This window comes from Somniosus microcephalus, chromosome 12, assembly GCF_052327205.1.
Source record: "Somniosus microcephalus isolate GS21.2 chromosome 12, FLI_Smic_1.0, whole genome shotgun sequence".
NCBI classification, from domain to species: domain Eukaryota; kingdom Metazoa; phylum Chordata; class Chondrichthyes; order Squaliformes; family Somniosidae; genus Somniosus; species Somniosus microcephalus.
Genome location: NC_140998.1, coordinates 126,113,674 through 126,140,836, shown reverse-complemented (window position 1 = coordinate 126,140,836; position 27,163 = coordinate 126,113,674). Strand labels below are relative to the sequence as shown.

Sequence of the window (27,163 nt, the reverse complement as noted above, 5' to 3'; positions counted from 1 at the left end):
CCGTTCTTTTTAAAAAATAAATCCTTAGAAACAGCATTCCTGAGAAGAATTTGATTCGGCACTTGTACAGTCTGGACTGTCATTCTGTTTTGTACAGCCTACATCGCCTTACCAACCTACCTGCACTGAAAGTGGAAGATGTCGTTGACCTACTCCAGAAACAATCCGCTAATGGCAAGGGTGATGACAATTGTTAGTTTCCTTTGGTTACTTTGAGCTATGGCATTTCTGTGACATTAACCTAGAATACTATGTGGAGTGCAATCTGAAATTAGAGGATTGAAGTGAGAGAGATTTCAGAAGGCGATACGCAATTGCAATATTATTTGCATGAACTGGGTAAAATATTACCATTTCTTGGGGAACTGAATTGTGTCCAGTGGATGCTAATTCCTTATCTTTTTAACCCGATGTGTTCAACTATTTTATTCTTCCTGAGTCGTCGTGTTTTATGCATTCTCATTTGGCAACGAGTAATGCCAGGTACTGGCAATATCACTCTACATCGGTCACTAGGAGATGCACTAGAGTGACTGGGTGAGCTGCCTTCCCCTCATAACGTTTTAAAATCAGGAACTCAGGGAATTGGAGGACACAAGTTTCCATCCACCAGTCAGTTCCTTGGTACCTTGGGGCACCAGTACACAGCTCTGAGAGTTGACGTCCATAATCTAAATTATTGGTGCTGCTGCAGAATCTTGTATCAGAGGAGTTGAGGTTTCTTCTCTATGGGAACCCGTGTCTTAAAGAAACGAGACATTAGCTTTTTCTGGAGGAAGTGCTGCAACCTGCAAGAACCTGATCATTGTTATTTATTCAGTCGGCTTAAGTGTCAAAATTTCATTCAATGCAAAATGTTTAGGGAAAATTTCTGTTTCCTCTGCATTACTTGTCTCTTTTTGGTGTGCTGTAGGTGCAAGATCTCTGAGCTTGACTCAGAGACGAAATGTGATGTTGTACCAAGCGTTGTGTGCCATTAAATATGCCATATATGCACTCTGTATAAATGCACATCAGCCATCTTTGTGTAAGGACTGTCCATATTGGTCATTGGATGCAGCTGTTAAAGATGTCTCACTAGAAAATGATCAACTCTGTAGTCAAGGTAAAGAAAAAATACCTGTACTTCCATGAGTAATTAAATAGTCTCCATTATACCTTCTCTTTCAAATCTAGAAGTTTATGCAGTTTAAAAAAAAAAAGTCTGGGTGTAATTAAATTCTTAAATTTATTTTAATTTTTTTGAATGTTCAATTAATTTCTCTTTCAAACACCATCTTCATTAAACAAAACAATTCTTTGTGCCTAGTTGATGTTGCAACTGAGTTTGGGTACATGTCCTGCAGAGAGACAGAACCACCAATGTGCATTGTATCAGCATGCACTGCCAATGTGTTGGTGCATCATGCATCAATGTGATGGACAGTTATTCAATTTAAAGTATTCTAATACTGAAGTTCAAATACAACTGTCTTCCAATTCATTGTAATGTATCCAAAAAAACACATTTTACTAGATTTTAAATAAGTTGAATTCCCTGTTTTTTGGAGGATGTAATTTTATTTTACATTCCAGCCACTATATATGAGTAGATTACATTTTTAAAAAAATGGATAAAATGCTCATCAGTCAACAGAAACATACAGCTACCATGTTTTCTTTTTCCACACTTTTACCCCCTCCAATATGTTTTTCTTTTTCTTTTGAAAATACTGACGTGTGGTGGAGTCTGGTTCGTCAGTACCGGCAGCCACTTGGTACCTTAACCAAGTGACCACTCTTGTGTGAGCCTAGACCATGAGGTCACTGGAAAATGCGCAGGAACTCAGGTTGATTTTAACTGTGCCCTTTCCCACCCTTGTACGTAAGGGTGCTGCGGACAGTTGTATCACTCGTGCTGCGACCCATGCTGAGATTAGCTAACTCACCAGAGATCAAGCATCAAATGTGAGAGGCTCCTCTGTCTGTGTAACTGAGTTCTGTAGAAGATGTGATAGTAACCATCTGAGCAATCGGACAAGCCCGAGCCGAATGCCTTCCACATTGTAAAATGTTGAAAATGTTTTACCAGCAGCTGAGAGCAAATACAATTTTCAGAAATAACACACTGTTTTTATTTGCTCAAACAGGTTGTTCTGCAGTTTTCAAGTTGTATTTATCCAGGTGCCAGGAGTTTCTGCACATGATCCCTGCTCCTTTACGGTTGGAGGTGTTGGAGAATATCTTCTCATTATTATTCTTGTCCTACAATGACCTCTGTGGGGATAAAGCAGGACTTGATGGACAATTTTGCCTTGAAGAAGAGGGGGACACTGAACAAATACAGGCAGCAAAGGGTTTTGGCAGTATTGTAGAACACTTAGAATCCACATTCGGACTTGTGGGTAATGATGTCGTGCATTGTAAGCACTCAAGTACTGGGCTGGAAGAGAAGGCTACACAAAAGAGCTCAGGAGTCCTCCATAATGGTTGCGTGCAGAAGCTGAAGACAGCAAACTTTATGCCCAAGTCTGCAGAAAATGATTCAACAACAGAACAGCTGGAATATCTAGATCTGCAGCATTTTACGATGAGCAGAAGCCATGGGAATGACTTTTTAGTGAATGCAGTGACGATGAACATATTTCTGGAGGTGATAAAGGGTCACCTTGAGGCAATGAAATGCCATATTCCTTGGATACCTGGGAATGTGCCTAAAGAAGATGTGCAGCTAGTGGAGTGCCTGAATTGTTCAGTTAGTGCAGACTCTTTTAGCAGCCGATTAGCACAACTTTCCAGGTATATCTGTGAAGCCCAATGGAGATACAAAGTAGTGACGAGCAATAAAACAGCTGGTAAGAATTTTGTAAATATTGAGTGTACGTGGGAAGCGCCCAAGATTGGTCTGAACTGGGCAAGTCTACTTTCAGAAGTTTTGAATAACAAAATGAAGTTCTGTTTTTAAAAAAAAAAAAAAATCACCTATTTTAAGGACTTTGGGGGAGAAATTGGGTAAGTAGCGCCACTTGTTAGCGCCTAAAGAGGCAGGCAGTGGCTGTAGCGCCACTGGCTGAGCCTCCCGCGATATTGAGTTGGGGCGATAATGGTGGCATTAGTCTTTTGCGCTGCGCCGCCACCGATGACGTCATCAGTGTGCGCAGCGCCCCGTTCGCGATATTTGGTAGCGAACGCCGCAGTTGCACCGTTCGCTACCCGCGCCCGGTTCACGGGGCCTTACTGTGCCGGCAGCGGCGCAAGTTAAGGTGGAGGTGCGGGGCGGTCGCCTTTTTCGGCGGCGGCCGCCTGCCAGCACCTCCGTCCCCGGCCTCCTAACCCCCCCCCCTACCCCCCACCCCCCATCCCCGCGGCATTGCCGGTTGTTTCCTGAGAGCCCGGCACTTCTCCTTGGTGCCGGGCTCATTTGCCGGCACTCGTGATCGGGGTTTGCGCTGTTTCAGGCCCCTCCCCCTTAACAGTGGGAGGAAGGCCTGCAGTACCGCAGTGTGCCGTGCCGCAGCGTGTGGCGCTGCGGCACGTTGCGCTGCGATATTCAGTTTCAGCGCCCTAAGAGGGACGCGGAGTGCCTCGAGCCTCGCCCCGTGTCCCTCGAGGGGCAATGAAACTGAATATCGGACGATCGCTGAAGCCGCGAACGCTGCGCTAAATCCTGTGCTCAGGCGACTTTTGCGCCACTTTGGCGCCCCAACCCAATTTCTAGGCCTTTGTTTCTTAGATTTAGAAACCTTGGTATTAATTTGAGATTTGGATTAATTACCATTAATGTAACCAATGTACAATAATTACAGATTTTGTTTTAGTAAGTTTCCCATAGGGTTGTTCATAGCAAATCAGATGATGTGCAGTTTTACAATAATTGGCCCAGAAATTCGGGTCTCCACGGGTGAGTACGCACGGGGTACTCACCCGTAGGCCCAATGGAAGTGCCGGTTTCCTGCATGCACGGGAAACCGGCACTTCCGTTCCCCTGAAAGAAGGGGTTCAGAGTTCGAATGCGTGCGCGGGAGAGGCTGCGCGTGCGCATCGAACTTAGGTTTTTTTTGCCGGTTTTCCCGGGAGGGTAAGTATGCAGAATTTACACATTTAAAAAGCAGGCGTAAGGCCTGCTTTTTACAAGGTACAGGAAACTTTGTTATATCCGGCACCGACGGGCCCGAGCTGTTGCCGATCTATCAAAACTGCCGGACATACAAAGTTAATTTTGAAGCATACGGAGGTTTTCATCTCCGTATCTGACAACAAACACTGTTGCTTAGCAACAGCTTGTAAACAGTCGGCCCGTACCTTGGAAGCATCTCTGTAGCTTAGCAACAGCTTCAGAGAGACTTTCCAGAGCCCGACTGTTGAAAACAAAGCCACGAGAAGAAAAAAAACCTAACAAAACGGCTCCTGATTTCTACCGGTAGATCGAGGTTTCCGGACATACAACCTCCGGATAAACCAAAGTTTCCTGTAAGTGGTGAATTAATTAAAATTAAAACATTTTTTCCACAGGTTTTTTATTTTTAAATACTTTAAAGCAAGGTAAGTTTATTTTTAGCCCCGTTAGAAAATAAAAAAAATTTCAAAAATTTAAATTGTTTAAAATAGTTATTTCATGTAATTTATAGTTTATTTTAAAAATGTGATGTTTTTAAAAAATTTATTTCAAGATTTAGTGATGTTTTGGGGCCCGTAGTATTTATAAGGTTTGACAGGCCTCCTGTCAAACTTATGAATGGGCATTCCCTGCTCCGATTGGCTCTCCATGGCCCACGTGATCCATGGGGACGCAGAACTAACTGCGCCCCTGGGATACGCAAGCACTGCGCGCCGGCAGTTGGAGGAGGCCCAGGATTGGAATTACACGGGGGCCCACAGCTCACCGGCCGGCGCGCAAGGTAAGTGCAGGTCGGGGGCTTGCACCCGCGGGAAGCCCCCAACCCGAATTTCTTGGCCAATGAGTGTTCTTCTGCTTGGGTAGAGATATATTTAAGCAGCCCTTGCCCTTTAAGGCTATAAAATCTAACTGCTCTAAGTAAACATAGCCAGAGGTCAGTCAGAGGTTAATTGCACTTTGTTGAGGAAAGTTTGCAGATTATTAGGTACTTGTAATTTTCCGACTCTAGGGCAGGAAAAAAGCAGGAAAGAAACATAGAAGATAGGAGCAGGAGTAGGCCATTCGGCCCCTCGAGCCTGCTCCGCCATTCACTGAGATCATGGCTGATCATCCAAATTCAGTACCCTGTTCCGGCCTTCTCTCCATATCCCTTGATCCCTTTAGCCTTAAGAAATATATCCAACTCCTTCTTGAATATATTTAATGAATTGGCCTCTACTGCCTTCTTTGGTAGAGAATTCCACAGGTTCACCACTCTCTGGGTGAAGAAATTCCTCCTCATCTCTGTCCTAAATGGCCTACCCTTTATCCTTAGACTGTGTCCCCTGGTTCTGGACTCCCTGACCATCGGGAACATCCTTCCTGCATCTAGTCTGTCCAGTCCTGTCAGAATTTTATAAGTTTCGATGCGATCCCCTCTCAATCTTCTAAACTCCAGCGAGTACAAGCCCAATCGACCCAATCTCTCCTCATACGTCATTCCTGCCATCCCAGGTATCAGCCTGGTGAATCTTCGCTGAACTCCTTCCATGGCAAGAACATCCTTCCTCAGATAAGGCGACCAAAACTGCACCCAATACTCAAGATGTGGTCTCACCAAGGCCCTGTACAACTGTAGCAAGACATCCTTGTTCCTGTACTCAAACCCTCTTGCTACGAAGGCCAACATACCATTTGCCTTCTTAACCGCCTGCTGCACCTGCATGCTTACTTTCAGCGACTGGTGCACAAGGACGCCCAGGTCTCATTGCACTTCTCCTTCTCCCAATCTATTGCCATTCAGATAATGTGCCTTCCTGTTTTTGACACCAAAGTGGATAACCTCGCATTTATCCACGTTATATTGCATCTGCCATTCTTCTGCCCAATCACCCAACCTGTCCAAATCATACTGGAGTTTCTCGGCATCCTCTTCACAGCACACACGCCCACCCAGCTTTGTGTCGTCTGCAAACTTGGAGATATTACATCTAGTTCCCTCGTCCAGATCATTAATATATATTGTGAATAGCTGGGGTCCAAGGACCGATCCCTGCGGTACCCCACTAGTCACTGCCTGCCACTCGGAAAAAGAGCCGTTTATTCCAACTCTTGCTTCCTGTCTGCCAACCAGTTCTCTATCCAAGTCAATACCTTGCCCCCAATCCCATGTGCCTTAATTTTACACGCTAATCTCTTATGCGGGACCTTATCGAAAGCCTTCTGAAAGTCCAAATACACCACATCCACTGGTTCTCCCTTATCTATTTTACCAGTTACATCCTCAAAAAATTCCAGTAGATTAGTCAAGCACGATTTACCTTTTGTAAATCCATGTTAACTTTGTCCGATCCGGTCACTTTTTTCCAAGTGCTCTGCTATTACATCCTTTATAATGGACTCTAGCATTTTCCCCACTACCGATGTCAGGCTTACCGGTCTGTAATTCCCCGTTTTCTCTCTACCACCCTTTTTGAACAGTGGGGTAACATTAGCTACCCGCCAATCCATGGGTACTGTTCCAGGGTCTATCGAATTTTGGAAGATGACCAGCAATGCATCTACTATTTCTAGGGCCATTTCCTTAAGTACCCTAGGGTGTAGATTATCAGGCCTTGGGAATTTATCGGCCCTCAATCCCATCAGTTTCCCTAACACCATTTCCCTGGTGCCTTTCTATTTTTGACACTTTAAAGTGTGACAGATGCTATCAAAACGGCAAGTCCTTGAAGTGCATAGCAGGCCAATCACCATCTGAGAAAAAGAGGTGTAACTGCTCCATTGGAACTGAATGGCATGGATTTTGCATAGATAATAACAGTGAGGCTAACAGCGCTCACCGTTATAAGAGAGTAAATCAGAGAGCAACTTCCTGTGTCCACACATGTGTAGTTAAACGCAGAAATCCGGAAGTTGCTGTCAGAGATACCCTGCTCCTCCACAGGCTGCACTATAACAGTCCTCGCTGATTGACTTGGCACTAAAATCAATGCAATGGCGTGAAGTTAGGGTACTTGCCCACTAGTTCCTCACTAAATTGCCAGGAGTAAGTGAATTTTTAACGGCGTGATAATTACTGCCACACAACCTCTCTGGCCCTGTAAATTTAATTTTACAAATGTGGAGTCCCATTCCTTCAGAAGTTAATTAGTGTCGGAGATTTTTTAAAAATTAAAAAATTTTTTTTTTTAACTTTATCTTAATCCCATCTGTCTTTCCCATCCCATCTGTCTTTCCCAATCTTTATTTTGCTTTCTGACCATGATTTAAATCTAATTTATACTTCCTGGTTTTGTCTCGGTGTGGATTCTTCAATCTGATTGGTTGAAGAGCCTCACTTTTTTTTGCCCATGCCACAGATGCCCTGTAGAGGGCGCCGTGCTGGATCAGGCGCCCAATTAGAGGACGGCTCCGCTCAAAAGCCCCCAAGAACTTTGTGGACAGCTGTCAGTGAGGTGAATGGCGAGCACAAAATCTGGACCAATGGTTCCATAGATGGGTTATACCAGACATTTCCTTATTGACTTCATTCACCTCTACATCGTAGTTGCCTATTGAAAGCATCTATGATTTTTAATTTAATGTGCTACAATTTTATAAATAAGGTGTTGTCTTTCTTGATGTCATGCATTGTTTGCAAGTGCCTGTCTGCAGTTTTCTCACTGGCTATATTAAGCTTATTGACTTTCCCCCCGCTGGTATCCCATTATTTGTGCAATTCCCTAACAAAACATTGATTTTATAAAGGACCCCGAAAGAGGATTTAAGAAAATGTAGTTCAAGAAAAATAACTGTAAAGAATGAGAAAAGAAAAGCATAATGACAGTGCATTTAAAATCCTACTGGCCAAATGTAGTAATTTAGTGGTTCCAGCATTTTGTTTAAGTGTGATAAACCTGGAGGTATTAAAAGATAATGGGAATTCAGAATATATACAGAACGCTTTTTTCCTGTTTGCTGATGTGTTTGCAACCATACTCCTGCATCTTGTAAAACTCCTCCTATCACATGATAAAAAAGCTACTTTGGTAGCTATAGAATCACAGAAGAAGGCCATTCAGCCCATCGCGCCTGTGCTAGCTCTTTGTAAGAGTTAGTCCCATTCCCTGGCTCTGTCCCCATAGCCCTGTAAAATTTTCCCTTTGAGTATTTATTCAATTCTCTTTTGAATGTCACTATTGAATCTACTTCCACCACCCTTTCAGGCAGTGCATTCCAGATCACAACAACTCACTGTGTAATTTTTTTTTTCCGCACGTCGCCTCTAGTTCTGTTGCCAATCACCTTAAATCTGCGTCTTCTGGTTACCGACCCTTCTGCCACTGGAAACAGCTTCTCCTTATTTTACTCTATAAAAACTCTTCATGATTTTGAATACCTCTATCAAATCTTCTCTTAACCTTCTCTACTCTATGGAGAACAACCCCAGCCTCTCTAGTCTCTCCACATAACTGAAGTCCCTCATCCCTGGCACCATTCTAGTAAATCTCTTCTAAGGCCGTAACATCCTTTCTAAATTGCAGTGCCAGAATTGAACACAATACTCTAGCTGAGGCCTAACAAGTGTTTTATAAAATTTTAGCATAACTTCCTTGCTTTTGTACTCTATGCCTCTATTAATAAAGCCAAGGAGCCCATATGCCATTTTAACAGCCTTCTCAACTTGCCCTGCCACCTTCAAAGATTTGTGTACATACACCCCCAAGTCTCTCTGTTTATGCACCTCCTTTAAATTGCCTCTCTTCATTCTTCCTACCAGGGAAATTGGTTCAAGGCAGCCATTCACTGTAATGCTGAGCCTTACAGGGCGGGAGAGTCCCAGAGTCAATTTCTAGTCTGGGCTAAGCTAGTTTTCTCAGCCAAGGAAGCATTGGAGCCACATCACTTGGCATATGTGATCCTGGGCCAGGGAGGGCAAACAAATTCAGCCAGGGCTGCATCTCCTGATTGCTATTTAGTGACTCCTGCTGGAGAGTGAGTATGTGTAGATGTCAGTTGAAGACTAGATTGGATTTTTATACCTATGGTTTCACAACCTGAAAGGGCACTGGCAGTCTCCTGGTTCCTTTGGAACCATATTCCACCACAAGTTGATGTGTTCAGGAGAAGAAGGGGAAAAGTCTGTTTCTGTGACATTAATAAATTGCTTGTTGCTTCATGGTTTTTCATGTCTGATTCCTGGAATGTGTTAGACCCGAGACAGTTTTCTGTGTTAAAAGTGCTATATAAATGCAAGTTGTTGTTGTTGGGCCTCTCGTCATGAGTTGTGTTAAGCAGTAATGGCCTTTTCTTTTGTAGAAGGAGACTTGCCTTGCTTCACAAAAAAATGCCCACCTCTGTCAAAGCACTCTACACTAAAGAGGAGAAGCAGAGTACGAAGAAACAGGATGGGTAAGAAATGCAATATTCCCCATCCTCCTCTGACGACATTGACTTGTTTCTTTCCCCCTCTTTGCTTACCCCATGATTCTGCTGCCCCTGTTTCCACCCTGTCTGAGATCAGCTAGCCTAACCAAGATTGAGGGTCAAACCTGGGAACTTCCCAATCAGTTCCACATCAGGAAGCGCATTTACCAACTGAGCATTGGAGTAGCCTTTGTATTAGCTGAGATGCTGAATATCCTCATTTCCTACGGCTATATTTCTCTCTGAGCACAATTTCCACTCTTAATTTTCTGTCTTTACAGAGCATAGAGCCAGTTCCCAGTTGACAGTGGAGAGCGTGAGTGGAGACCTAAGTACCAGCACTTCAGGTATGTTAGTTATAACACAATAGAATTTCAAGGAATGCATCAGTAAGATTTTCTTTTTATTTTGTTTGTGAATCAGAGCCCAGCAAACCCAACATTGAAATCTAACAGAGTTACTAGAATTTCATGATCTGTAACAAACAACTGGAGTGCTGTGTAGAATGGACATAAACATTCTTCGAACTTGGATGTAAACATCCCACTTTACATCCAATGAAGTTGGCAGCAAATCATATTGGATTTATTGTCGAGGTGTGCGGTATATCATGGCAGTCAGAGATTAGGGTGTGTTCTATGGATTTTCACTGCCAACTGATGCAATGAATTTGAGAATGTTGCTTACTATCTTCATTTTTGCCACTGGTTGTAGAAGGGAGGAGTTGTGTATAAAATCTCCTCAGGGTGTCTTTTAACAACAGTTGTATCAAAAAAAAATTGGTAACAAATCTGAGTACATGTACACTTATCTTCATTTATAACTACTGGTATTATGTTCTGTGAAATACAGTTCCCCTCCTAAGTATCTAAGTTAAATTTTTGTTGGGTTGAATGTTGAAAGTATTCGTATTACTGTTTTCTCTTTGTATGTTCTGAGATCATGTATCAGTTTGTGCTTATTGACATTAATCTCTACAGACGGGAGTGTCGTAAATCTGGCTGTAACAAATGAACAGGGATTTAAGTCTCAATTTCCCGGCCATAACCTTCTACTTCCCATGATGCTGGCTCCACCAGAGTCCCTTCTCATTTCCTGCATCCTGAGAGGAAATTTTGCCCAAGCACATCAGGTACCTTGAATTCTCTTTCCAGGGTGATAAAATACTATCCATCTCTTGTGTATAAGCTGGAGTTTGCAAATAAGAACGTAATGTAAAGCATGGACTGGAAAAAGGCCATTTTGCTCCTCAACCTTGCTCCTTCCATCATGAACTTATCTCTCTCATTTAATCTTTTGAGGGAAAATGCTGCATAACTGCTCACTGATCCTCAAAAGGTAATCAAAACTTGATAAGGTTTATCCATTTTGACATCACTATTCATTTCTGCTGTGATTGTCCTCTCTGCCTTCCCCTACCATTTAATCATCTTAAACACCTCAATTAGATTGCCCCTTAATCTACTATACGCAAAGGAATACAAGTCTAGTCTATGCAACCTGCCCTCATAATTTAACCCTTTTTGCTCAGGTATCATTCTGGTGAATCTGGGCTCTCTGCGCCCCCTCCAAGGTCAATATATCCTTCCTGAGGTGTGGTGCCCAGAACTGAACACAGTACTCTAAATGGGTTTGGGTAACAAAAATTTAACTAAACCTATGTCTAAGCAACATGTGCCGAGTTGGGTGGGGGGGGGGGTCTATTTTATATAGTATTTGGCTCATTGAGAACCACTAAGAAATTGAAAGTCATTGTGAGTCTTGTGGCTAATGATCATTTTACTATTAATTCATCTAGAAGTACTTTCTTGATAGATCAGTGTTTCATCAAACAAGTCAGTTACATTTTTCCTGTTGTGAGCAGTCAGACCAACACCTTCCCTCTTTCACAAAGGGATAGCAAGTTTATCCATTGTGTAGCTGGACCACATGGACCAGGAAGTTCGGCAGTTTGATTACTGATCTGTACTTAGTTAATTGATCTTATTCAGGTCAGCGATAGGGGCACAGCATTGAACCTCAGTGTCGCTGGATTGGGGAGAGGAAAATCAAACCAGGCTTCTGCAATCTCTGGTGGATATTGGGTGAGGACAAGATTAGGCTTGTTGCGATGCTCCTGCAGTTAAATAACCCATTGGCTCTCACTAGCAAGACTCTTGCATGAATAATGACCACTTAGGCGAGTTACCTACAAGTGAGCAGTGTTGGTGGGATCGTGCCTGAGCAAGGAATCAACACTTTTAGGTGAATAAGAGGGAAATAATTCAGACCGATGTGGAGGATGCTAGGAGTGTTTGGCTTGATACTGAGATATCTGAGCTCCCTGGAAGAACAGAAGCAACATGAAACTGGTAGCTACAATTTGGAGGACAGCATAAGTTTGAATGAAAATTTTTAATTTTATTTGGTAATTAAAATGGTAATTTCACAGTAGGACTATTAACATTATGATAACTTCACCACTAGGCTGGAACCTTTCTGGCATGATTCCTTTTAAGGTAAGGTTGTAATGACATAACCAATTGTTACGATTTGGACACTCTTCCGATAGATTCTTCTGTACCCAGAGCAAAAGACCACTTCTGGAGGCAAGCTTGTGTGTTCTAAGAACCATATTGTGGCTGTATGTGCAAAGTAATGTAGGAAGTAGTGAACTATAGACTTCTCCATTTGCTGATAAGCTCACTGAGGGACAGATAACACTAACGGATCATACATCTCAGGTTATTAGCTATGAATTAGGTTTACCAAGAAACTGAAATGGTCCCATTATGGAAGAAAACCTGTCATTCTTACCCTGTCTGGCCTATGTGTGACTCCAGTCCCAGACCAACATGGTTGACTCTTAACTGCCCTCTGAAGTGACTGAGCATGCCACTCAGTTGTATACAAAGAAAAGCAAAGGTGGCCCACCACCTCGGGATAGACAATAAATGCCAGCCTTGCCAGTGAACGCCCACCTCCCGAGAATGAAAAAAAATATTTTAGAAGCATTAGTCAAATAACAGCAGAAAGATAACGAAACTATCCCCCTCTCTGTTACCCCATCCCCTCTCTCTCCCCCTTCCCTATCTCCCTCCCCTACCTGTCCAGTCATCCCTCACTCAAACCCCATTGGACCAGAAGACTGCACTTGGTCTTGATTCCTCTGTGAAATGCCACAGATTGACTAGTGTTAAAAATGTTGTAAATTTTAACAAAATGGAGTTTTTTAATGAATTGTTACACCATATTACTAACAGCACAGTACAGTAAGTTGCATGTTTAAATTAACATATTTATGGTTGCTGTTGTATTTTGATTCATTCCTAGTTTATAGTACTGAATGTGAGTACCATATCATACTGTGCCACATTTCACCATTTAGCTGAAAGTGCAGTGACTAACTGGATTATATTTTGCTTTCTTGGAAGGTGGCGTTGATGTTTGAAATGCAGTCTTCTTACTGCTATGGTGAACTGATCTTTATGGAACGGTACCAACAGGTAATTAACGAACTCGCCAAAGTAGAACAGAAAATGGAGAACAAAAGCATGGACAACACCAGTCGCAAATTAAGTGTTGGGCGGTTCACACTTCAAGCAATTGGCGATGCTGCAGCAGCAGGTAGCTGTCAAGTTCCTCTGTAGGTTTGCAGTATGATGTCAAACACCTGAATTATTAACACTTTGAAAGCATGTAATAAAATAACTTTTTGTTTTCATTTTAACTGTTCAGAAATAATCTCAATGGTTTTAGTTTTCAAAGCAAAATCTTAGAAAATAGATGAGTCACTCCACTGCCACATATTGTAATGTTGGTTTACAGGTAGTTTTACAGACAGTAATGTTCATCCTAATATCTGCTCCCTATATAGGTATGGTGTTTTATTCCATTTCTGATGTTGTCGAAAAGCTGATTAATTCATCTGAGGTTGCCAACTCAGCATTGCTGGAGGATTTCTGGAAGAGTAAAGTACAAATTGAACCAACTGATCCTCTCCATGAGGTTCTGGAGGACCTCAGTGCTCCTGCTATGGCTGTCTTTGATCTTGCTTGTACCCAGTGCCAATTGTGGAAAACCTGTAAACAACTGCTGGAGACTGCAGAAAGGAGACTAATGGCTACTTTTGAGGCAAAAGGTAGGAGAACTGGTTTCTTGAATTGAAACAATAGTTTATGAACAGACCTTGCTGTTAGACATTGCTGAAAAAAAGTTTGAACCAATCATATTTTGTTTTGTTGAACTTGTGAATAAACTTGGTTTTGTGAAAGTGACAGTGTGAGGCTGCAAAATAACAACAGAAAATGCTGGAAAAACTCAGCAGGTCAGGCAACATCCGTGGAGAGAAATTTGAGTTGACGTTTCGGGTTTGACCCTTCTTCAAAACTGGAGAGAAAAGGAACTAGATCGAAGGCAGGGCTGCGATCGGACAAAAGAATAAAAGAACCAAAAGAAGTAAAAGAGATTAGAAGCTGGACGAGATGGTAATAGGCTGGGATTAGGTGTAAAGTGTACTGGCAGGGCAAAAGATAGCTGCCAGGTGTGAGAGAGAAACAAAAGGAAAGGGGGGGGGGGAGGAAAGGAGTGGAAAAATATAAGTAAAAATGAAATAGGGGCCGAGGTTATGATCTGAAATTGTTGAACTCAATATTGAGACCGGAAGGCTGCAGAGTGCCTAATCGGAAGATGAGGCACTAGTGTGAGGCTGCTATTGGTTGAAGGAAACTTTTAGATTTCGTTTTGAATAGCTTTTCTTCAGCTAGTGTATCAAACCTTGTACATTAAGATTGAACCTTCCATGCAGGTATTTAGATTAATTCTAAAATAGCAGTGCTCAAAGCAGCCCTCACATCAGGTCAGAAGGGATCTGCGATTTAATTGGTTTCTCTGCAGCATTTTGAAAGAATCTTGTGTTTAGAAGTGAACGTGTTTGTTTGAAGTACATAATATGAATTCAGTTTCGACCTCCTCAACCCCTCACTTAAAAAAAAATCCACCGTCATCTCAATGTCTAATTACTTAATCATGTTTTGATAATCAGTTTTTTATTTTCAATTATCACCGGTCCAATTATTTCATACCTTACATTGCCCTGCAGGTAGAAAGGTTGACTCTGTTCGCCGTCATCCTGATGGAATCCAAGGTTTTCCTACAATCCTTCAACAAATGAGCAAAATCCTGAACTATTCTCAAAGTTCACATGGACACACCAAATCCAGTACAGTAACCTTCCTTCCTCTTAAAATTATGGAAATGTGCTGTAACTTTCTTTCCGTTTGCCTGTGCCTCTCTCCTCCATTAACTCTTACCAGGGTATGGTTCAAAGGACTCCAGTTGCCTTCCACTACCTGACCCAAGTGACCATTCCTCATGCATGAGCCTTGACTGCATGTGTTGGAGGATTATTTGACCCTGGGAACAGTGGAGCCAAGCCTGAGAGTATCTTCACCAATGTCCACATGTGCACTTTTGGATAGTGATCAGGAGTGGGAATCCCTCCTCCTCCTCCTCCCCAATCTAGGGGTGTGTAACTTGCAGCTTCTCCAACCAAAATTGGCTAGTTCCGCACAAGCCAGGGATCAAATACAAGATCTTTCTGGTCTGTATGGCTTAGTACATTTAACAAATGAGCTATTGGGGAATTAAATCATATTTTACTGTAAATTTAAGGAAATAGTACAGTGGAATCATGTGACTTGCCTGAGGTTAGGCCAGTCTGTTACTTAGAGATGAGGGGGCAGTTAAAGTTGGATAAAAATTCAGACTCAAGTGACTCAATAGTAGCTGCCGTGTTAAAAAATGAGAAGTAGCTCCACGTGTGGTTAGCATGCTGAGTGTTTAAATGCAAGTGTTGAAATCATTACGGGTATTTATAACAAAGTACTGAATAACACTATTCTGGATTCTAACAGCGTTTAACAAGGTTGCTAAGCCGATTTCTAACACAGGAAAATAGTGGCTTTTCTTAGGTTTGGTGGGCCTCAAAGTTCTGCTTCACTAATAGTTTAGCACCTGTATTTAAATAAATTTGAAATAGAATCTCTGTGTTTCTTCATTAATTTAGCCATGCAAAGGATAAAAAATACTGCCTTTGTAACCACCTCCATTTTGCATCCTCCGCCCACTGTAGGAATAGAGAATACTGCTGAGTGTAAAATTCAATGAGTGCCTTAACCCAATGTATGCTAATACTCTTGTTTGTTTTTGCCTGCTTTATCTGATATCTGTAGGGAGTGTATGATTGGTTGCTGGTGTTAGCCTATCACTTAAAGAGCACAGCTTTTCTTGGTCCTTTGTTGTCTGCTTGTTCTGAAAAGGGGAACTTGGTATGATGTTTTCTCGAGGTTCATCGTCTGTTGGCAACACCATAGTCTTCTGGAAAACTTGAAAAAGAAACCAAAGATCTGGATAAATTAACAGATTGGTAGATGTTCTAATCTGCTAGAGATGCAGGAGGCTTTGTCCCAAACATGTGACGAGGAGAGGAACAGATTAATCTTTAGCTGGGGAGAATTGAATAGGTGCAGTGGCTTTCTATGATACAGGATCGCCTACCTCCAACATCAAGGTTACACTATATATATAATATATATATTAGGAATATATGCTCAGCATGTGGTTTCCCCAGAATCAGTCCAGCTGGGGAATACTCCTATGGTGGGTGGAGGTTGCACGTCATTCGAAGAATGTCCTACAGTAGTTCATCTATCTTTTTCATTTTTGGCAGAGCCTGCTGAGGACAGAGTTGCCAGCCACCTCAACTGCAGTATGACAGAGCTCCTACTAACATGTTACCCTGCACTTTCTGAGGCCTGTGTCACTTCACAGCTCACCTTATCGGAGTGCTTGGAGCAGATCACAAAGAAACTTCAAACAGCAATAAAGACCACTGGTCAGTATCAGAAATAGAATCTGTCTCACATCCTTATGTATGTTCTGCAATTCAAAATAGTTTCCCAATAGGTGTGCATGCCAGCTGTGGAACTGTGATTCTGTGTTACGATACTTCTTGCAAATGGAAACCATCCTATCGTTTATAATTCCCATATTTTTCTTTCAAAAAGAGGTCTGCTACAATTATGTTGTCTATTGTCTGTCAAATATTAGTATCTCTGTTGTATTTTAGCTGTAGGTGATGATGGCAGAGCATATTAGAGATGGTCTTTGACTTGTCAGAAACTCCTATAACTGGTGTCCAATTTCAGCAAAGGAAGCTCCATTTAAAAAAATCGCTAAAATATAGTGCTACAATACTTTGCGGGCAAACAGCTCCACAATTGGCAATTTTTTATATTTTAATTGTAGATGAAGCCACTCACCTTAAGCATATGGTATAGCTGGCTTCTCCTCACACAGCATGCATGTACTTTGCAAAATCAAAGAAAACCCATGGAACATTTTTAGAATTAAAATTAATATTTTTTAATTTTTGTAGGAATATTTTGATTTTTATAAGACCTATTTTTAAATGTATTGTTTGGAAGTATTTGCACTTCAATTATTAACAACTTCAAAGCCTGGCTTAGTCTACAGTTAAAACATTAAAAAATTCCCAATTGTGGAGATGTTTGCCCACTAGTATTGTAGTGCTATATTTTAAAGGTTTTTTTTTTAAGTGGAGCTTCCTTTGCAGAAATTGGACACCATATACTCAGGAAAATAAACAGCTCTGCACAACACATGCTGCGATTAATACTTTCATGGATAAAGAAACTAAAAATAATTTTACTGTTTTAGAGACAAAAGGAAATATACTCAACTACCTGGAACAAACAGGTTCTCGAACTCAAGATTCAGAAGGACACACAGTTCGTAACCAGATGAAACAGTTGCTGAAGAGTCTGGATCAGCAGATCCAGACTGTGATAGATAACCAGATTAGAGCAGACTACGTGCGAAGCCTATTTGACTACATCAACACGCTTGCAGCAGTGCTTGTTCGAAGTATGAACCGAGATATTGGTAAGGCTCATAAACAAGTTGATAATATCTATATGCATTTAAAATTGCAGTGATTTAGTTGCTCATTTCTAAAGTAAGTCAGTCACTGATTGTTCAGTGCTTTTAAAAAAAAAAGTCAAAAGCAAAGAATGACGGTGTGGGAGGAAAGGAGAGAGGAAACTGGCAAAAGTGTGTGCAGCAGAAAGCAGTTCAGCAAACGGTGTGTGGTGAATGTAGGACTATGAAGCTGACTTAGTGTTGGTTTTGGACAACGTAAGCAATCTCCAAGTCTAATCGTGTTTTCTTTATCTTAGATCAATTTGCAGAGGTAAAAGTAGGAAATCCCTTCATAGTTCTGCAACAGACCCCATCACAACTTTTTGCACATCTGCTTTTTGAGAAGCCAACTTCACCTGACCGGTATGAACGAGGTTCTTAATGATTGTTCTGATACTTACTGTAAAAAGCATGAACTGTCAGATTTCTGTATGATGTTTATTATCTCCTTACTTTACCCTCTATTAATCTGACCCAGCATACATAGGAGCAGGAGTAGGCCATTCAGCCCCTCGAGCCAGTTCCGCCATTCAATTAGATCATGGCTGATCTGTATCTTAACTCCATTTACCAGCCTTGGTTCCAGTTTCCTTAATACCTTTACCAAACAAAAATCTATCAATCTCAGTTTTGAAATTTTCAGTTGACCCCCGAGCCTCAACAGCTTTTTGGGGAGTCAGTTCCAGATTTCCACTACCCTTTGTGTGAAGAAGTGCTTCCTGACATCACCCCTGAACGGCCCAGCTCTAATTTTAAGGTAATGCCCCCTTGTTCCGGACTCCCCCAACAGAGGAAATAGTTTCTCTCTATGTACCTTATCAAACCCTTTAGTCATCTTAAACATCTCAATTAGGTCACCCCTTAATCTTCTGTACTCAAGGGAATACAAACTTAGTCTATGCAATCTGTACTCATAATTTAACACTTTTAGCTCCAGTATAATTCTGGTGAATCTGCGTGGCACCAAGGCCAGTATATCCATCCTGAGGCGCGGTGCCCAGAACTGAATAAAATACCCTGCTGCTAGGCCTCTCAACTAGTTGCTAGGAGATGCATGAGTAACCTGGGATCATTCTTTAGTTTTTCTCTCTCCCTTTTGGAGGCTGCAGCTCCTGTTGGGCAGTTAGTTGATATTTGTTGTGTGGGGAAATTGCAAATGTGAATTGCTATAGCATTCTAATGATAAAACCATACCAATTAGAAAAATAACTGTTTTGAAGCTTTTTATTATTAGAATAATGGTATTACTCGTGTTAAAATCTGTAATTCATTGACTGTGAAGTGCTTGAGATGTTGTGAAAGGCACCACAGAAATGCAAGTTTGTTTATTCTTTAAACCCAGTAAGATGAACATTCTAAACACAGGATAGGTTTTAAGTGTGCTATTAGACCTGATATGAGGAAAGATTGAGAAACTTGAAGTTTAAACCTTGAAAAACCAAGCAATGTCTTTATAAAGGTTTATAAAATAGTAAATAGGATAGAAAGGTAAACTGGAGCCCTACTTCAAATGGAAGTGAGACAGTAGAGTCAGAAACCACAAATTTAAAATAGCAAAAGGCAAATTTAGTTGTAATAAACATATGAAATGAACTTCCAGGTTTTAAATGGAGGCAAAAACCCTGAAATAATTTAAGAAATCTTTGGTTGCTGGTTCTTTACGGTTAGATGAGCCATGATGGGCCAATGGTCTTTCTTGTCCTTAATTATCTTTCGATCTATTCAGCATTGCAATTTTATGAATTGAAAGAATTATGTGGTTTGACTTGTTGAAAATTAAACACTATAATTGACTTCTTTCGTTACTATTTTAAGAGCATAATTTTTGGTGCTTACTATACAGTATTTAGTTTTATATGTCTCTGGATTCAGAACCAGTTGAAAAAACAGCCTCATCGTTTTTATAAGCATTTAAAACAGTTGTGAAGCTCCATAGTGCTGACCTATGAGAAGTGGTCTGGTTAGAATTGGTTGGGGTGCTCTTCCTGCTTTTAACCAGTGGGAGATTCTGTTCATTTGCCTTCATGCCCCTAAACCTGTTTCTTTTCCCTCTTTGGAAAGCGTTCAGGGGCAGAACAAGTTCAGGGGCAGAATATGATACCAGAGCACGTGTTTGACAGGAAGCAACGTGTAAATGCAGTTAGCAGAGTGAGCTGGATCTTGATTCAGCCTCTGATGAAGCTCCTATGGCCATAGTCTTTGAAAAACCCCAAGTATGAAACATGACCTGCTTGGTTTTGTGCCAGAGATGTAGCTCTGAGCATCAGAGTTGACCAACTTGAGGCACCGTTTGGCTGCATGTGAAACCATATAGTGCGTGTGCATATAGGGAGGGGAATAATGAGGCTGTAATTGGGAAATTGGGGAATAAAACACATTTGGAAAAATATAATCCTTACAGGAGAAGATAAGACCATGAGAAAGTGGAGTTGGGTATGGGTGTGCAGTGTTGAAAGCAAAATTACCAATAATTTGGACGTTCAGAGGACCTGAAAAGTGAACTCAACGATGAGTGACTACGGGGCAAGGCTGAATCAGCATGACATTAGAAAGTGGAGATAAAAGTTAAGTAATGAAATGGAAACAGTTTTTAGCCATAGCTTCAGAATAGCCCTAACCAAAGTCACAAATGACATCCCCTGTAACTGTGACAGTGGTGCATTATTCTTCCTTGACCTCCATGCAGCCTTTGACTTGGTTGACCGCACTATCCTTTTCCAATGCCTCTCCTACATTGTCCAGCTCGGTGACATCGTCTTCACTTGGTGCCATTCTTACCTATCCAACCATAGCCAGAGTATCTCTAGCGATGAGTTCTCTTCCTGCCCCTGCATTCTTAACCCCCGGAGCCCCCCCTCCTTGGCTTCCTCCTCTTCCTCATCTACATTCTGCCGCTTGGCGATATAATCTGTAGACATGGAGTCAACTTCTTTACATACTCTGACGACACCCAGCTCTACCTCTCTACCACCTGTCTCGGCCCCTTCAGTGCCTCTCTGTTGTCAGACTGCTGTTCTGACACTCAGTCTTGGATGAGCCATAATATTCTCCAGCTAAACAGTGCTAAGTCTGAAGCCATCATCTTCAGCCCCCACTACAAGCTCCATACATTCCCACCGATTCCAGCCCCTTCCCAGCCAGATTGTCCACAATCTTGCCATCCTATTCGAACCTGAGCTAGGTTTCTGACCCCATATCCTCTCCATCACAAAGGCCATTGAATTCCACCTGTACCATATAGACTCCCAATTCCTCCAATTTAAAATTCTCATTCATGTGTTTAAATCCCTTCATGGCCTTGCCCCTCCCTATCTTTGTAACCTCCTCAAGCCCTACAACCTTCTGTGGAACTCTCCATTCCTCTGACTCTGGGCTCCTGTGTACTACCCCTCCTTTCACCCCCTCCAATAGTGGCCATACCTTCAGTATACTATGCCCCACACGCCAGAATTCCCTCTTTAAACCCCTCCACACTTCCAACTCCCTCTCTTCCTTTTGAGACTCTCCTTAAAATCCATCTTTTGATGTAGATTTTTATCACTCCATCTAATATCTCCTTCTAAGGCTCAGCATCCATTTTCTCCATACACCTTGGGACGTTGTTTCTACATTACAGATATTAAATAAATGTAAGTTGCTATAATCATTCAACTGCAAATGCGATAACAATTCAGATTCTAAAACCTGGAATTTTTGAACAAATATTAAGGTTTGTACAGCATATGTTTATGTATTATTGTAGTACTGCGAATCTAATGATACTTAAAAATAGCTTGTGTGTTCTGGACTTGTTTTTTTTTGTTTTTCTTAATTGTAACCCAAGTCTTAAAACAAATCCTTAGAAGCTGAAGGCATCTTAATGTTTTAGGATATGCCAAGTACCATATGTAAGATAACCTGTATTTACGTAACATCTTATCACATCATTGAACGCCTTAAAATGCTCCACATGCTAAAATACTATTTTTTTGGATTGCGGTGACTCTTATTGTTGACAATCTGATAGCCATTCTGCACCAGAAATGTTTCCCAAACAGCAATTTATTAGATATTATTGAGTCAAGTGCACGGAATTTGTTTATGGTTACCTGAAATGTATTCTCTTTCTTAGCTTGTTCATGTTACTGCACAAGGAAGAACTGAACCTGAATGTGCAACAGATCATTGTTAACTGCTGCTGTGAGCGTCTTCCTCTGTGGAACACCAGGAAATTCAGCCACTGTCCAACTTTTCTCAGTGAAGTAACTGAACTGATTGAAGAAAACACAAAACACTGTCTGCCCGATTTGGGAATCATCTTCCCAAGCTCATTCCATCTGGCAAAAGAAAATCTAAAAGATGAATCTCCAGATTCTTCCATGGGACCATATTCTCTCATACCTTCTGCTCTGAATTTCCTCAAGTCTCGTTCAAAGTTACTGGCAGTCCTTGTCTGTCTAACTGCTACCCGGGGTCAAAGGGCACTTAAGCACAGTCTGTCGTGGAAGGAACGTTTGAGTGGTCGCACGGAGGCACCCCTTGACATTGAGCAAATCTCCAAGGAGTGTGAGCAGTTAATGAAGGAATTTCCCGTCCTTGAGCATTTTCTTTCTGCAATGGCTGAACCTTTTCCAGGAGCCCAAGAAGAAGCTGCCAGTCTTGTAGACTCTCTGTGTGGTAACCCATGTACTACCCTTTTGCTATCGGGCCTTCATTCTGATATAGCTGTAAGCACACTAGCAGAAGCCTTCAGACAAGTCCTGTGTGATAGACAGTGGCTCAGAGCATTAAAGATTCTTGCTTTATATGGTGATGAGAATGAAGATTTTGAGAAACTGAAAGATATCCTGCTCAGCTGTGCTGTCGTGGAAGGTAAGGCTGAAAAACACTCACAGTAACCATGAATCGTCCGATCCACCAAGCATTTAAATCCAATTAAAATTTAAACACCTGTCTGGGAAGGGTAAAATCGTTTCCAGTAGAGCAGATGTCCAGAATATGTAGATTAATGGGGCTGGCAAAAAACATATTTGAGTGGTGTTTCCCCATTACATCAGTATTGAAGCCATGCAAAGACTGAGGGGTAGATGTTCCTGAAGCTGTCGGGAAGGAGGCGGGACTACAACTTTTGGGTTTTAGTCCCGCCTACATCGACGTCTGGCCAATCCGCGCGATTTTCCCTTGATTGACCTTGTTGAGCCCGCCCAGCGGGCTCAGCAGGCCAATTAAAGGCCACCCGGCAACAGGTGACGTCACAGACTGAAATTTCATCTGTCAAGAGTTCTTGACAGATGAAATATCAGTGTTTCACAGCTGTTTGAAGCTGTCAAACACTGACAGTCTGACTTCTAACCTGAGGCCTTCTACACAGACTCAGTTAGAACTGTCACCGGCAATGAAAGCTGAAGACTGTCACTTTTGACAGATCGCAGCCATTTTGCTTTCAGTGCCGGCTGAGTGATGGACTCCCGAAACCTAGAGGAAGAAAGGCTGTTAAGGTAAGTACAGGTAATTTAAACTTCTTTACACACTTTAGTCACACCAAACACAGTTAACTTTGCACTTATGCACCCATCACTCACCTGAACACCGACATTGCGACCCCTCCAAGTCCGTCAACCCGACGTCCCAACTGCTCTAACCTGGCGTGGTTTGGAGCCGTTGGGAATCCCAAACGACACCCCTCAAAATAGGGATTAGGCTAAAAACGGCCTGTTAACTACCTGTTAACAGGCAGTTAATTGGCACTAATCCCTTCCCGCCTCAGGTCGGCGGGTCCCAGTGCGGGGGGTACCCGCCTCCTGTGAAATTTACGTGGAGGCGGGATGGTGTCGGGACCCCCGAATTCGGGATTCCCCCCCCCCCCCCCCCCGCACGCCTGAAACCCCGCCTGATGGCTCCAGGAAAATCTACCCGAGTGCTTTTTAAAAAATCCTTGGTCCTTAATTTTAAGGACGTCCTGGTTACGGCATCCTTAAAATTAAAAAAAACCTGTCCTCTGCTGATCTCTACACGGAGTTTCTGCCACACTGTTGGGCGTGACAGTCATTGATGCTCTCTCTTTCTTTTATATATAAAACAAAGGGAGGGGACTTAGTTTCAGGGAATGAAGCTGGGCAGGTGGAAGGGGTATCAGTGGGAGAGCATTTTGGGGCTAGTGATCATAATTCAGTTAGATTTAGGGTAGTTATGGAAAAGGACAAAGATAGACCAGGAATAAACGTTCTCAATTGGGGAAAAGCCAATTTTGCTAAGCTGAGATGGGATTTAGCCAAAGTGGACTAGAAACAGTTACTTGAAGGTAAATCGGTGTCAGAGCAGTGGGAGGCATTCAAGGAGGAGATCCGGAGGGTTCAGAGCAAGTATGTTCCCTTAAAGAAAAAGGGTGGGACTAACAAATCTAGAGCCCCTGGAAGTCGAGGGACATTCAGGGTAGGATAAAGAAAAAAGGGAGGCTTATGACAGATACCAAGGGCTCAATACTGCAGAAACTCTAGAGGAGTACAGAAAGTGCAGGGGCGCAATTAAAAAGGAAATTAGGAAAGCAAAGAGAGAGCATGAAAAAATGTTGGCAAGTAAAACCCAAAGATGTTTTATAAATACATTAAGAGCAAGAGGATAATTAAAGAGTAGGGCCTATTAGAGACCATAAAGGCAATCTGTGTGTGGAGGCGGAAGACGTGGGTATAGTTCTTAATGAATACTTTGCGTCTGTTTTCACAAAAGAGAGGGGCGATGCAGACATTACAATCGGGGAGGAGGAGTGTGAAATATTAGATGAAATAAACATAGTGAAAGAGGAAGTATTAAGGGGTTTAGCATCTTTGAAAGTGGATAAATCCCCAGGCCCGGATGAAATGTACCCCAGGCTGTTAAGAGAAGCAAAAGAGGAAATAGCAGAGGTTCTGACCATCATTTTCCAATCCTCTCTGGCTACAGGTGTGGTGCTGGAGGACTGGAGGATTGCTAATGTTGTACCTTTGTTTAAAAATTTCAGGCCAGTCAGCCTAACCTCGGTGGTGGGAAAATTATTGGAAAACCACCTGAGAGACAGGATAAATCTTCATTTAGAAAGACACGGATTAATCAAGGACAGTCAGCATGGATTTGTTAAGGAAGGTCGTGTCTGACTAACTTGATTGAATTTTTTGAGGAGGTAACAAGGATTGTCGATGTTTGTTAAGTTTGATGTAGTGTATATGGATTTTAGCAAGGCTTTTGATAAGGTCCCACATGGCAGACTGGTCACGAAAGTAAAAGCCCATGGGATTCAGGGCAAAGTGGCAAGTTGGATCCAAAATTAGCCCAGAGGCAGGAAGCAGAGGGTAATGGTTGATGGGTGTTTTTGTGACTGGAAGGCTGTTTCCAGTGGGGTTCCGCAGGGCTCAGTACTAGGTCACTTGCTTTTTGTGGTATATGTCAATGATTTAGACTTGAATGTAGGGGGTATGATTAAGAAGTTTGCAGATGATACTAAAATCGGCTGTGTGGTTGATACTGAAGAAGGAAGCTGTAGACTGCAGGAAGATATCAATGAACTGGTCAGGTGGGCAAATGGAATTCAATCTGGAGAAGTGTGCGGTAATGCATTTGGGGAGGGCTGACAAGGCAAGGGAATACACCTTAAATGGTAGGACAGTGAGAAGTGTAGAGGAACAAAGGGACCTTGGAGTGCAGGTCCACAGATCCCTGAAGGTACCAGGCCAAGTAGATAAGGTGGTTAAGAAGGCATATGGAATACTTGCCTTTATTAGCCGAGGCATAGAATACAAGAGCAGGGACGTTATGCTTGAACTGTATAAAACACTAGTTAGGCCTCAGCTAGAGTACTGCATGCAGTTCTGGTCACCACATTACAGGAAAGATGTGATTGCACTAGAGAGGGTACAGAGGAGATTTACGAGGATGTTGCCTGGACTGGAAAAGTTCAGCTACGAGGAAAGATTGGATAGGCTGGGTTTGTTTTCTTTGGAACAGAGGAGGCTGAGGGGAGACCTTATTGAGGTGTATAAAATTATGAGGGGCCTAGATAGAGTGGATAGGAAGGACCTATTTCCCTTAGCAGAGGGATCAACAACCAGGGGGCATAGATTTAAAGTAATTGGTAGGAGGTTTAGAGCTGATTTGAGGGGAAATTTCTTCACCCAGAGGGTGGTGGGGGTCTGGAACTCACTGCCTGAAAAGGATGGTAGAGGCAGAAACCCTCACCGCAGTTAAAAAGTGCTTGGATGTGCACTTGAAGTGCCGTAACCTACAGGGCTACGGACCTACGGACCAAGAACTGGAAAGTGGGATTAGGCTGAATAGCTCTTTGTTGGCCGGCACGGACACGATGGGCTGAAATGGTGCTGCAAGTTTCTATGATTCAGGAATTTCCCAACAATATTGAACTGCCAGGTGTAAATAGCTTTTTTTTGAGTGACATCAATAATCTTTTTATTGTTCTGAATTACTTCATAGTTATTAATTAGAATCCCCCCCCCATGTACACACTGTTTCTTTATATATATCTATTTTTATATATTAATATATTAATTCAAAATGGGGACTGAGTTCTCTCTGCACGCCCTGATCCAGTTATCCCGTGCCCTTTAGTCCAGCTTTATCTGAAGGCTACACTTGGTTCTGACTCCCCATGTGAAACACCACAGGACATCAACTAATAATCTATTAAAATTCTTAGGTCAGTGTGCACTTCCTGTCAATTTTTCCATTATAAATTCCAGTGTCCATATTTATAATAGAAACTGCCTATGTAAACTGGTCTTGCTGTAATTATGCCCTCCTGCCAGTGGAGCCATTGCATGGTGTCATTAGCATTGTTGCCAATGTTTTGAACCAAGCAATGAAAGCCGTCTCCTACATCAGCTGGCCCCACAATGCTGAAATCCGATCTGTCCATGTCAGGTTGACAAATAAGCTTAAGTTTTAAGGGCATGGAGCATAAAATAGCAGACTATTTGACGTATGAATCCTGCTCTTTGTCTACCGTATCATAGATTTTACCCATCTTTTTAATCTCCTTTAAATATTGGTGGTGAAGTGGTTCTCCTATGTAAATGAGAATTTCTTGTGAATTACTGAGGCAATAATTAAACGTTATTTGATGATGAATTTCTGTTTCTTTGGCAGAGAAAGAAGGTTGGAAATATCTGTTCCGTATAAGAGATGCTATTCTACGGGCTAAATTGGTTCTCCACTGCTCAGGGAAGTGGCCACTTGATGCTTGCCTGGAGATTTTGTTGTATTGTCTGAGTGATCCCAATACAGATAAAAGGGAATTAAAGTCAGATCTGCACACGAAGAAAAAGGAACTGCAGGTTTACGAGAAGGTACATGGCATCCATTTATAATCAATTGATATAATATGAAGGATACGTGATCGAACAGGATCAGCGGCAATTATTGGCCAGAGGATGTCAGATTACAGAATTTGTTTCAGTCCCTGCCACAGGATGTCTATTGTCCATGATCCACTGCTTAACTGTTGCATGTACATGTAACTAGCAGCAGAATCATTCTTAAATATAGATCTTTCTACATTAACGCTTTACTTAAAGAGTATACTCTTTTGTTACTGGGGTCCTTTATGATTTGTTTTTGGCTTTCCTGTTGCATCTGATGCTTTATGGATGGTTACAGCAGCTCTCAAAACACACTAATGTGTGTTTCCCAGGTGGGGGTGTGGGGGACACAACATGGGGACTTTTGGGCGTAGTAAGT

General features: G+C 42.1%; 1 protein-coding gene across 2 annotated transcripts in view; it reads left to right on the top strand.

Annotated features, from left to right (window-relative positions):
• The window catches only part of zfyve26 (zinc finger, FYVE domain containing 26), a 119,636-nt gene that overhangs the window by 16,509 nt on the left and 75,964 nt on the right, over nucleotides 1-27,163 (top strand). Inside the window, exons 9-22 of one of the 2 annotated variants that reach the window (XM_086003513.1) lie at nucleotides 29-180; nucleotides 914-1,105; nucleotides 2,130-2,834; nucleotides 9,374-9,466; nucleotides 9,763-9,828; nucleotides 10,462-10,613; nucleotides 12,895-13,087; nucleotides 13,338-13,601; nucleotides 14,562-14,681; nucleotides 16,191-16,355; nucleotides 17,201-17,425; nucleotides 17,719-17,824; nucleotides 21,573-22,312; nucleotides 26,573-26,772. In XM_086003513.1, the coding sequence (XP_085859639.1) occupies nucleotides 29-180; nucleotides 914-1,105; nucleotides 2,130-2,834; nucleotides 9,374-9,466; nucleotides 9,763-9,828; nucleotides 10,462-10,613; nucleotides 12,895-13,087; nucleotides 13,338-13,601; nucleotides 14,562-14,681; nucleotides 16,191-16,355; nucleotides 17,201-17,425; nucleotides 17,719-17,824; nucleotides 21,573-22,312; nucleotides 26,573-26,772 (3,373 nt within the window). Of the gene's footprint in view, nucleotides 1-28; nucleotides 193-913; nucleotides 1,106-2,129; nucleotides 2,835-9,373; nucleotides 9,467-9,762; nucleotides 9,829-10,461; nucleotides 10,614-12,894; nucleotides 13,088-13,337; nucleotides 13,602-14,561; nucleotides 14,682-16,190; nucleotides 16,356-17,200; nucleotides 17,426-17,718; nucleotides 17,825-21,572; nucleotides 22,313-26,572; nucleotides 26,773-27,163 lie in introns of both variants that reach the window. The other variant, XM_086003512.1, reaches the window with a different exon arrangement.